At 39.3% G+C, this 12,058-nt stretch overlaps 1 protein-coding gene across 2 annotated transcripts in view; it reads left to right on the top strand.

Annotated features, from left to right (window-relative positions):
* Positions 1 to 12,058, top strand: part of LOC124299358 (UNC93-like protein) — a 57,936-nt gene that overhangs the window by 9,068 nt on the left and 36,810 nt on the right. For both annotated transcript variants that reach the window (XM_046752540.1, XM_046752541.1), the window contains exon 2: positions 11,024 to 11,733. In XM_046752540.1, the coding sequence (XP_046608496.1) occupies positions 11,040 to 11,733 (694 nt within the window). In that variant the 5' untranslated portion in view covers positions 11,024 to 11,039. The remainder of the gene's footprint in view (positions 1 to 11,023; positions 11,734 to 12,058) is intronic.

Consider the following 12,058-nt stretch of genomic DNA (forward strand, 5'->3'; position numbering starts at 1 on the left):
AACATCATTTCGTACGATGTCCCTTTGCCGATGACACGCTGACCACGTGTAATATGTCAAATTACTGTCGCGTACCTTTAATAATCGCAAGGTATGCATGTAAGAAAGTACATGCTGCTGCTCAGGTTCTCTTTAGGTATATTGATTTCGGTTACACCCGCCTGCCTGTGTCAATTAGCTGAAGGTACTCGAATCATTGAAGCTGAATAATCGCATCGGTGTTTTTGGGCTGAATCGGTGCGTCAAAGATCATCCGGAATTCGCTTCTTTGTCCTTGTTGCTTTTCGACCCGCTGAATGAGGAAGGAGGAATTTCTTGTTCAAGGAAGAAGGTGAGATAAACCATGGAAAACATGACTGGAGTGGCAAATAACGAACTGTAATTCAAATCGACTGAGTACAACGAACGACCTATGGCTCACTGACCATACGGACACACAAAGGGGCTTATTATTATACAGATCTGGTATTAAGAAAACCGGCGTGTATCGTGTGATTCATCGGGTACGACAATAATTGATTTTTCCTCGCGCGAAACGTTTACATTGGTACCTATAGGTATACTTGACCACCAGACCGAGCTTCGATATGTATAGCTTAACGCGATGATGACCAGTGTTCAGTCAGCGACATTCAATTATCTTTTAAAGGTGTCTCACGGTCGTAAAACGGAAAAGAAAAAAGTTCGCATATTTTTGTTGCCATACATTCAGCTCACATGCGCTCGGCTCGATTTGGTGTTTTCTTCTATGAAAATATAAGGTGAATCAACGTGCCTTAACAGCTTTGAGAGTTCTTCAACGAAATGCGACTCATACATTTTTCCCCAATACTTAATCACACGTAGTAAGCAAGGCTATGTTTCTGCGACGTATCGCTAACATTCGGAATCTCCACTCGGCTGTCCAACTAAACTCGTGCATCCATTAAAGACGTGAATCATTCCCACGTAATTCTCGAAACAAATAACTTGAAGTGAAAAAGCAAAATTTTCAGCTTTTAGACCATCGTCGCTGGTAAAACGATAGCCAAACAAATCCTGCCGTCGTCTTCTTTGGCCCGAAATATCAACCGATGATCGTTAAGCGATGCGAACGATCGTAGAGCAGAATCAAAATCCGAAGCGGGCAGGGCGGCGGCCATGTTGATTTCTGTCCTATCAAACAAACGAAAAGAAGCGTATAGAACCCTTTGATTAAATCGTATCAATTCCGTTTTCCTTCACATCCACGGCATGATGACCGGTGTAAACAAGCGTCGAATACCGATATACCGTCCGTAATTAGCGTCGGCGCGGGGGGTGGTCAGCGGTTACAAGTCGTAAACCGCGCTGTTCGGGCCGCAGGTACGAATCCTCCTAACCTAACCCATATGGCTGATATCGTTGCGCTCGTAGCTGTGTTGAATCGATGCAAACGCACCGCGTGCCCGCCGTCCCGGAGAATGACACGCCACGCGTCTCGCATGACAAGCGTGCACCACACACGCGTGACCCAAGAAGCGTGTGCACAAGCCGCCTACCGTACGTACTCTGGATTGTGAATACCTGCGAGACATCCAATTCGGCGGCTAATCGCGCCGGTCGAGCATCCGCGTTCTTAAAGCTACTCCTTCGCGTACTGTGTACGCCACATAAGCTTATCGTTATAATGTTAATTCGCTTTTAGACAACGCGACGTGCATTTTTTACGCGCTGAATACTCGTGCCGTTTTTATACAAGCTTCGAAAATTCGCATCATTGATATTTGAGGTTCATGATCAGACTACAAATTAGGTTGTAGGGAAACTTGGGATTTCGGTATCAAACGAAATTGACTTCTCTGAACAGACGATTTAAATCTTCTGCTCACTTGCATCCTGCTTTCGGCTGTTGGACGATACCATTAAAACTGCAGTTAATATCTTGACTGTTTTCATCGTCAAGCAAAAGTGTCTCATGCAATGTAAATAGGAATGTTTGCTATCGAATCGCTAGATTACACGTAGGTGCCAACTATACTAAAAACTAAGTGCTTCCAACTATCGTTAGTAGAATGTGTCTTACTCCATATATCTATGTCGTGGCTTATGGCTAGTCAAGTGTGTCTGTAGAGGTGCCGATAGGAATCGCGTGGGCGAAATGTGCACTCAGGCTGTATCTTGAGCAACCATATATGTATATGCAAGCACATGACGCTCGATTTCTTATACATTTCCACAATTCCGTGAAGGTTAAAATGGGCCTTGACATTGCTGCTTCTACTTCTTAATCTTGTTTATTTCTTTGGAGAAAAATCATTAGACGTACCGATTCTCGAGCTAATCTGAACCCATATGCTTATTGTTATAGCTTGAACTTTGAACATAGTTAATGCCTCATTTTTCTCGAAGCGTTTAAAGCCCGAGTTACGTGCATCGTTGGTAATTTTGTGAAACTTTGCAGCACTCCTTTAGCATCGGGTTAATTACCTGCGCAGTTACCGATCATTGTCACGGACTCTGAAGGCAATGTCCTGAGTATTTATAGGATCCTGAATGCCTAGGCGATGTGGGCGTAGGTGGAGGTCGGCCGTCTCTATACGCTGTGACAATTATAGACGATTGCATGTACGTATGGTACACATAAATGTATGTACATTCGCCAAGTAGATTTTTCGACGTCGATGGCCAAATATCGGTTCTCCAATCGGCAATTCGTCACGTATTTTACCTTGGCAGAAGACAGGAACACAGCTCACATCGTCACGGAAAAGTTAAACCTGTGATACAAGTTGTGTTAGATTCCACGCGTCTATTTTGCAAATGCCCGATGTCTAATCGTCACATCTATATGCAATGTAGGTATTACTCGCTCAACCAGTCAACCAAAAATACCTCACCATCCTCCTCGTGTATAGAGAAGTTTTTTTCACCCAATGTAATTCTTGTGCGAAAAATTGTTTGCGCTTAATTCGAAGTTTATATCTTAGTAATTATACAGCGTTACTTGGGATGTCAAAAGAGCGCATACAACATCTTCCGCGCTTTTATATACAATATACATACGTTATTATACATAAACGCGATATGTAACAGGACAGAAAATAGCAGAACAGAATCATAATTTCAAGAAAATCACGCCTCTATTATTACGTTATTACAGTTAATTGCGTTATTGTGTCTGCGTGAATCTCGTTCTTTTTATCGCAATGAATCGTCCAAATATAATTACCCCGTTTCACGTTTTACACGTATAATTTTTCTCAATAATAGTAAAATCTACTTTAATACGACATGTGCATTGCTCTTCTGCACTGGTATGTACGTAATATTCTATTGTAATCTATACACACAACTCTCGCGGAGATTTCAATGCTCCTTTACACGATACTTACGTTATACGCGTTGCACGTCGTACGTACATACAAAACTATATTATACAGCATCTCGTTACAGATGCAACAGCTATCGCTACTCAGTATGAAAATTATGCATTTGGGACGAGGCAATTTACTCCACGTCGATCTCGGACATTCCCCAACTCTCCTGCTCGTGTAACTCGATTATATCAATCTCCATTTGTAGCTACCTCACAAGTTGTACGCCTCTTTTATTTCTCTCTCTCTCTCTCTCTCTTTCTCGCGTTTACGCAAGTAGCCAGACCGCTTTTCTGATAAATAAATATGTATCTATATCCGCGTAACTACGTGCATACAGATTTATCATACTCCCAAGCAGATATCGCTTCTCGCTTATCCAGGCGTTCGATTCACTCGATATTGAACATCTATGCCATCCGATATATTCACGATTCTGTCAAATTCCACGGGATGCAGATTTTCGCATAAATTTATTTATTTTAATTAATGGTAATTCGCGACATGATCATATCGTGTATATGCTCTTTGAAAATCAACGCGTTAATTGTTGTAACTGTTCCCGTAATGCAGTACGTTTTATAAAGTAAAGTTATACGCTTGACTGTCGCATTACAATACAGAGTATTTCATACCCATAATATATATATATATATGGTATATATTTTCATTTGATCCGATTCGTTCAGTGTAATCCCGGACAAATAACGGAATCTTGCGTCTTACTCGAGCATGTGTTACATATAAGATGACGGTGCGTGTACACCGGTATACATAACAGGTATTGTACGAAGATTTATTCAAGTTATTCGCATCATGTCCGTTAAATGCTGATTATATGTGAGTAAACGAGTAAACATGGATAAAGTGCCTCATTGCAGCGGTATTATACGTTATATAATAACGATAAGTGAGATGTGTGACAAGGAAAATTATAAAAACAGTAGGATGTTGAAAAAATTGTAACGAAGGAGAAAATGTTTATTGAAAATTTCAGATGAGAATGTATAACAAACGATAGAACGCGTTGTATTGCATACCTAACCTAACTTATCCTAACCAACCTACATATTTTACGGAGATTTATGAAGATGGAATAGTTTTAATGAAATAAACATATAAACGGAGTCGCCGTCAAGACCGGAATATATTCATTAGCTATCTACGTACGTACATTTCGGGTACCTAGACATAAAATGCTATTTTGAGCTCCTGAGTGAGAGAATTTATACCAAGTATTGAAGCCTGAATAATTTGTGGGACTATGCAAATGACAATTAGTGTGTTGACGGTAGTGAGTAAAGCATCTCAAGTTATTTTGGAATTTTTATTTCTTCGTTTTCTTACCCGTTTTCTTTTTTTTTTTATCTTCTTTCATTTTTGTTTGACGTATCACAACGTTTCCGGTCTCCCATTCACGAGTTTTGAAATGCCCAACGTATATGTGAGAATTGTGTTATTATAAGCGAAACTTCTACATACCTCAACGTTTTAATTTATATTTCTGCAGTGTAGATAAAGCTGTCGTGAAAATTTCATCTCGTACAACATATGACTGGGAAATGAGAACCACTTTGTTCTTCAACATGGCCGCCGTGCCGTTGACACGCTTGCGATTTTATTTCGACTCTAAAATCCTTTTTGGCACTCATTTGCCGTCGGTCCCGATATAATATCGAAGACAATGATAGCAAGAAATGTTTAGCCGTCATTTCACCCGCGGATATGACGATTACAACTCTAAAAATGCGTATTACACAGAAGCCACTGTAGTGGCACCCTTTTTTTCGTTCTCTTTTTTGTCATTTCTTTTTATATTCCATGCAAAAACTTGAATTTGGTTCTTATCCGAAAATTGAATAATTTTTATTTTCATACAATATCTTAAACACCTTGATGCAATATGTATGAAATACAGCACAATGTGTAACCTTCGAAAATGCGTGAAATATCGTAAAAAAATTTCGGATGATTATTATCAAAAGATCAAAAAAGAAAAAAAGAAAAAAACAAGATTTCCGATTATTACTGCTGATCAAGCTTCACAAGATTTTTATCATTTTATTCTTCATGGATTTTCGACGATAATTGCCTCCCTGAAAAAATTCTCGGCATCTTCACCGCGGCATTGCAGTTACGCGACTGTACAATCGTGCAAGAGCTAATGAGAAATAAAAGAAAGAAAAATTCCAAGGGCAGACGAAAACGTCATCGATATTTCTGAACCTTCATTTTTCACACTAAATAAAAATTAAACGATATATCGCACGTACAATCTACGTCATTCCAGCCTGCGATTCACGATCAGTCTCGGACAGAAACGAAGATGAATTATCACCGTAAATATAACTGACCTGGTACAACACATGGCGTCAAGTCTGAGGTCAAGTACGCGAATTACACGAACGCAAGTCATATATATATATAATATATACATATATATAAATAACGCACACGCGAAGGAAGGTATAAATTCGATTTAAATATGTAAAGAAAAAAAAAAAAGAAAAGAAAACGAGAGAAAAATCAACGGTGTTTATAAATTCTTTCAATCAAAGCCGCAGAATGAAATTGCACGTTGTAATTGATTGCGGACGCGTTTAGATATACTATATGACCCGAAAACCATTCATCCGTGCTTGGCTCTCTCTCTCTCTCTCTCCAATCTTTTCTCCTATCGAAACCGCAGACCGCAAACCGCAAATCGCAAATCTACCGTTTCTAACACCGCGCGCGATTCACGATCTGAACGTATTTCCAGGCTCACACATTGTGCTCTGCTCATGGGCTACGCGATGATTACCAATTCTTCTTCTTCTTCTTCGTATTGTTTATTTTTCCCCTTTCCCTTTCAAGCAATGCGGGATGAAATTAGTCTAACCAGTTTGGACCGGACCGCAATTAGTGCTGCACGTGAAGATGCGTGCTGCAGCGTTCAGCGTCGAGAGCTGATACATACACAGATCAATTAAAACTGGGATTTCGGTGCAAACCGATTTGAACCGGCTCTTACCGGTTGCTTCAAATGGATTAAATTATTCTATCCACCCAGTTATCGTTTTCGTTATTATCATTATTATTATTATTATTATTATTATTATTATCATCATCATCATCATCGCTCGAGACTCGAACGACAGACGATGCGGTATTCGAATTTCAAACACTCGGTGTAACGTCTGTATAAGATAATCGATAATTTCACGCGATAATCAATTGTTTGGACAATCGGTTGAAAATTTATTCCTAACGATTGTCTGGAGCGTGAAATTTTGAAATCTAGGAATATGATTACGCTTAAATTCAGCTATCGAGTTTTTCACGATTCGCTACTGCGGTATATTTCTGCACGCGTGTATATTCTTTATCGATGTGGAATTTCGCGCCCCGAGACGAATTTCGGACGGGTTAACCTCATGCTTTCGTCGAAATGAACGTAGAAATCGTGAAAGTGAAAATATATACACTGCATCGAACTTGCCCGGGTTGCAGAATCTCCTCAATCGCTTAATTACTCCACCGCGATTACATGTTACACGGTTGACTGGGTAGCGATTACCTGAAAAATTCAAATACGCGATCGAGTATAACGAAATCCGAAAATCGTTCCTTTTTCTTCTAACGAACGTTCAGTTGGTTCCTCCGAACAACCTCGAAATAGTCTCTCATCTGTATTCGATATATAACGTAGCAATTTGCGTGCGGATAATATATTCGCACCAACGAATATAAAATTTATACGTATATTTTTTTTCTCCTTTATTTTTTCTCTTACCTTGGTTTTATTTATTTACCATCTCTCGTGTCACCGTCGGTAGCTTTAATACTAGCATTCATAGATCTATAGCGAGTGAAATAAAAATCCTTGATCACTGACGTCGTACTCACAAGTTGGTACGACGTGTAGTCTCCAATCGACATATCAAACTTTTGGGCTTTCATTTTAGAGAAAATACTCTTATGCAAGAGTCTGTACACGTATAATATATATATATACTGCAGTGATCATTTCCGTTCCCGGAAATCGATTGACGTTATTCGTCCACCTGTATCCGTGTATATTCTACATATAACCGGATGTTACGGTAGAGATGCGGAGAGAGAAAAGTGGGATAAAAAATCTGAACGTAAATTTCTATAATTGGCGATTATGAATTATTCTTTTTTTCTTTTCAAATAATTTTGTTTATTCATACCGAAAATTCAGTACAGATACTACTGGATACAAACAATATTTCTGTTATTGACAGTCGAAAGCGAATGGTAGTTGAAAAAAAATAAAAAAAAGGAACTTAACACTGTAGGGATGAAATCTGTGATCCTAAATTTGAAAATATCTGTTCCGATACTATTCAAACCTGCATTTCTTTTGGAAAACATATTTGGTATTACCATCGATTTATCTTAGTTGAAAAAAAAATTATAAAACACTTTGACGCTGCGTTTACAAAAGTAAGATTACGTCAGCAAAATTTGAACGATATTAGAAATAAATGAAATCAATTTAATCAAACAGTTATCCATCCGTTTGAATAAATTTGTAATGTAATTAAGAGAAATGATAATCCGTAAAGAACAAGGAAAGGAAACAAAAAAAGAAACACGTACGTTATCCCGAAGATTATTTAAAAATGATAATTTACTCATCAAGAAAACCTCGTATTCATTCAGTTTTGAAATTAGAAAATAAGAAAACAAATTTTTCCAATGAGTCGTGTACCAAGAAAAAATGTCTTGCACGGTTAAAAAAAAAAAAAAAAAAAACTTTCCGTTGCTAGAGGGTTGAAAAAATATGAGAATAAATATTTTTCGGGTAAACATTTTACGTTACTGTAAATACGTACAAGTAATATGAATACAGGTATAAAACGTATATGTGTACACGTAAACCGACGACATGTACCAACGTACTTCAGTCACTTGTGCCATCCGGTACGATACGAGTTCTCGGAAAGCAAAACTAGTCTTCTCAATGCCCGTTGGCTTTGGCTGTGCCACGGAGGTTCAAGTTCCTGACTGACAGCCTCTTAAACCTTAAAGCAAATCCGCTATTCAACCGAGGCAACGTCGACCAATCGACGAAAGGTTGAACGTTGTGATTATGGACGCAAGAATTCCGTATGCCTGCGTATTTGTAACCGCAAAGTTGACGGCCAGATATGCTAACTTACAATTTATGTATCTCGCAAGGCGATGTGTGGCGCTGAATTAGCATACGTACCCCAAATCCGTGAAACAGCATCTTTTACTACCTGAAAGACGGCGAGATGTCGCCTAATTACGATTTGCACGACTCCGCAGCAAAGATTTTAACAGTGATAACAGCGACGGAAATTTTTTTTTTTATATATATATATATTATCCGACTTCAAGTCACGTATATTACAATTATTTTTTTCCTCATTTTGCGGTATGTTTATATCGAGAGATTATTTTTTGCAACGTCGAAATACCTTCGGTTCTATTTCTATTCTATGCCGTCATCGATTCTTTCAATATCATCCTGAAACGTCCAGGTGGCCAACTTGGATTCAAAATTTGAAATATTCTAAGAGTGAAAATCCCTAATCTCCGAAAAAAAAAAATCATTCTCTTTGCGTGTCTTTTTTAGTTTCTTTGTTTCAAGCTCGACTTGTAAATTTAAAAAAAGAAGAAACGATAAACCGGCTGACGTGCTTAAAGAACGTATTAAACGTTGAAAAAGTTCTAACGTATGTCGTCGCAATCGGTGAAAAAAAAAACAATAATAATAATAATACATTTATAGGTTATTAGAACTTTATACGATTAAGGCAAAAAGTGATTCCTTTGTGCGACGTACCTAAAATTATGTTTCTCCGTCACGTGATTTTATGATGAGAACGGCGTACAGAGAAGTTCAAGTAAATCGATAACTCGTGACTTGTACCATCTCCGGTTAATTGACTCGCGATCCTGAGGCGATATTTGCGTATTTTACACGGCTGTATGACGCAATCGTTCTACGCCGCGACGGCTTGTACACCTCAACATTTTGCAGGCTTCGAAACGTTCACCACCGTTTTTTAAACTCTAAGAAAGAGTCAAGGTGATTTTTTTTTTCATCCTCCCAAACTCGGTTCGCCTTCCTCAGAGTGCGTATCTATATATTGTACACGCGCGCTCGACGCTTGATCCTCGAATTCCATCCTAGGTGTTCACCCCGGAAGTCGTTAGTGTTCGGAGTAAACTACGCGAGTTCTTTGTTTCTTTTTTTTTATATAACCTTTTTTCAATGATTTTTTTCATATTTGGCATTTAACAGAGAGAGAGAGAGAGAGAGAGAGAGCTTAATTTATTACTTATTTTTAAACCTCATCTCACACTTTGTACGACTTGATATAACGTTGGATTTGCAGAGCTGTCTCGGGCATCGTAGCAGTACAGAAACTCAAACACATATGCGTATACATCGGTTTTACTGCTGATGATGAAAAACGACGTGACAACAATCAATGTTTTCTTATTTATTGCGCGCCTGTAAACGACGTGCAATTGCAATACATTTGTGTAAGTTGGGTTGTCCTGAACTGCAGCGTTGAAAGCACCTGCAGCTATTCATACAGTTTTTTACAACAATACCAAACACAGTGTGTGTACCAAACACCCGGGGTCGCAAAAGCAGGAGATGAAAAAGAAGCAACATCTTTGTTACTTATCACTTGCTTGCACCTGTCATTAAAAATGACGTTAACAATATCGAAAATCCCTAGCACGCCAATTAATTTGCATTATCTCTCTCACCTTTGAGGTCTCACCTCAAAGATTTCCATTTCCTAGCCTTATAACAGTTTATTTACAAGTTGAAATGATCTTTGTTACTTCGTAGGTATAACTGTAAAAACCCCCGAGTAACAAGCTCAGGCCGGAATCATAGAATTTTTACGACTTTACAACCGCCATATTGGATCCGCCATCTTGAGCTTGAAAGTTATTAAATTCCGACTTTAGATTGTTGATCACCGACCCCAAAAACTCCCTGGTAAAAAAATTCGGGCCAAAATATTGAGTTGAAAAATGTGCGAATGAAAGGTAGGGATGGGCGATATGCATCGATGTTTCAACTATCGATTGTTTTCGGGGGAAACATCGATATTTTTAGTCGATGTTTTTTCTAGGTCGAAATATCGATAGTCGATGGAATAATTTGAACTATCGACATCGTCGAGTGATTTACCTGCAGAGGGTATACTCCATCTTTTTTAACTCCATCTATGATAAAATTACTTATGTTATAGTATAAATGCTTTTAATTATTTGAATAAAAAATAAATTGAAAATTAGAATTATTATTTTTGTATGTTTATTTTAGAGATAATTATAATTTTTTTAAATTTTCGCGCTCATTTTCAATATCGATATCGACAATCGATGTTTCGATGTTTTTCTAAGAATATCGATGGTTCGATAGCGAAAATTGAAAAAATATCGATAGTTCGATGTTGATGTTTTTTACTGATATCGCCCATCCCTAATGAAAGGGTCAAACTACATTCTTGAGCACCGATCGTTCACCATTTACGCCGGTTGGTATTAATCGGTGTAAAAATCTGACTGTGAGAATGCAGAGTCAAGCCTAATAATAATTCGTAACAACATGCGGCGCACTGGTTGAAATCGACGTTGACGAAGGTTGATGTAAAACGACTTTGTTTCTCTCTGTTATTAAGGTAGTGAAAACGGATAATGGTGGCATCGCAGAACGACGGCGGAAGAAGTGGAGGCGGAAATGGGGCCGACGACGACGCGGTTTACACGGTGTCTGTTAGCGGCGGTGGTTACAGAAACGAGGGTTTCAAGGAGGATGGAAGCGACGGAATACCACCTGAACCAACGAAGCCACCGCAAATAGCGCCGCCCGACGACGACACTCAGTCGCGTAAGTTCAAGCTTTCGCGAAGTGAGAAATGGCGGATACTGAAGAACATCGGCGCCGTATCGGTCGCCTTCATGGTCCAGTTCACCGCCTTCCAGGGTACCGCGAATCTCCAATCATCCATAAACGCCAGCGAGGGTCTCGGCACCGTCTCGCTCTCTGCCATCTACGCAGCCCTTGTTCTATCCTGTATATTCGTGCCCACCTTCGTCATAAAGAGGCTCACCGTCAAATGGACCCTATGCCTGTCCTTGCTGTGCTACGTTCCCTACATCGGTGCCCAGTTCTATCCCAAGTTCTACACCCTCGTGCCCGCCGGAGTGCTTCTTGGTCTCGGTGCAGCGCCCATGTGGGCAGCCAAGGCCACCTACCTCACCCAGGTCGCCGGTGTCTACGCCAAGCTTACCGATCAGCCCGTTGACGCCATCGTCGTACGGTTCTTCGGGTTCTTTTTCCTTGCCTGGCAGACAGCTGAACTCTGGGGAAACCTCATCTCCTCTTTGGGTAAGTTCAGTTTCTACCTTACCTTCAAAGAACGATTTTCCACGTTACCTTCCGAGTACGAGCTTTTGAAATCGGCGTTCGATCGCTTTTTTTTTGCAATTTCAAGGGGATCGGTATTACGGGGGCTCCGATGACATGACTTTCGTTTAGCTTTTAGGAAAATTTCACGAAAATTGGTCCACCAGTTGTTCAGATTATCGATGAGAAACAAACAAACTGTTTCTTCTCTACTTGTAATACAAGACTAAAAATGTGTACTTGATACAATTTGAAGTATTTGATACCGAAGACAATCGTTTGAAGTTCGATTACTTGATACGAGATG

Source organism: Neodiprion virginianus, chromosome 2 (assembly GCF_021901495.1).
Source record: "Neodiprion virginianus isolate iyNeoVirg1 chromosome 2, iyNeoVirg1.1, whole genome shotgun sequence".
Taxonomy (NCBI): Eukaryota; Metazoa; Arthropoda; class Insecta; order Hymenoptera; family Diprionidae; genus Neodiprion; species Neodiprion virginianus.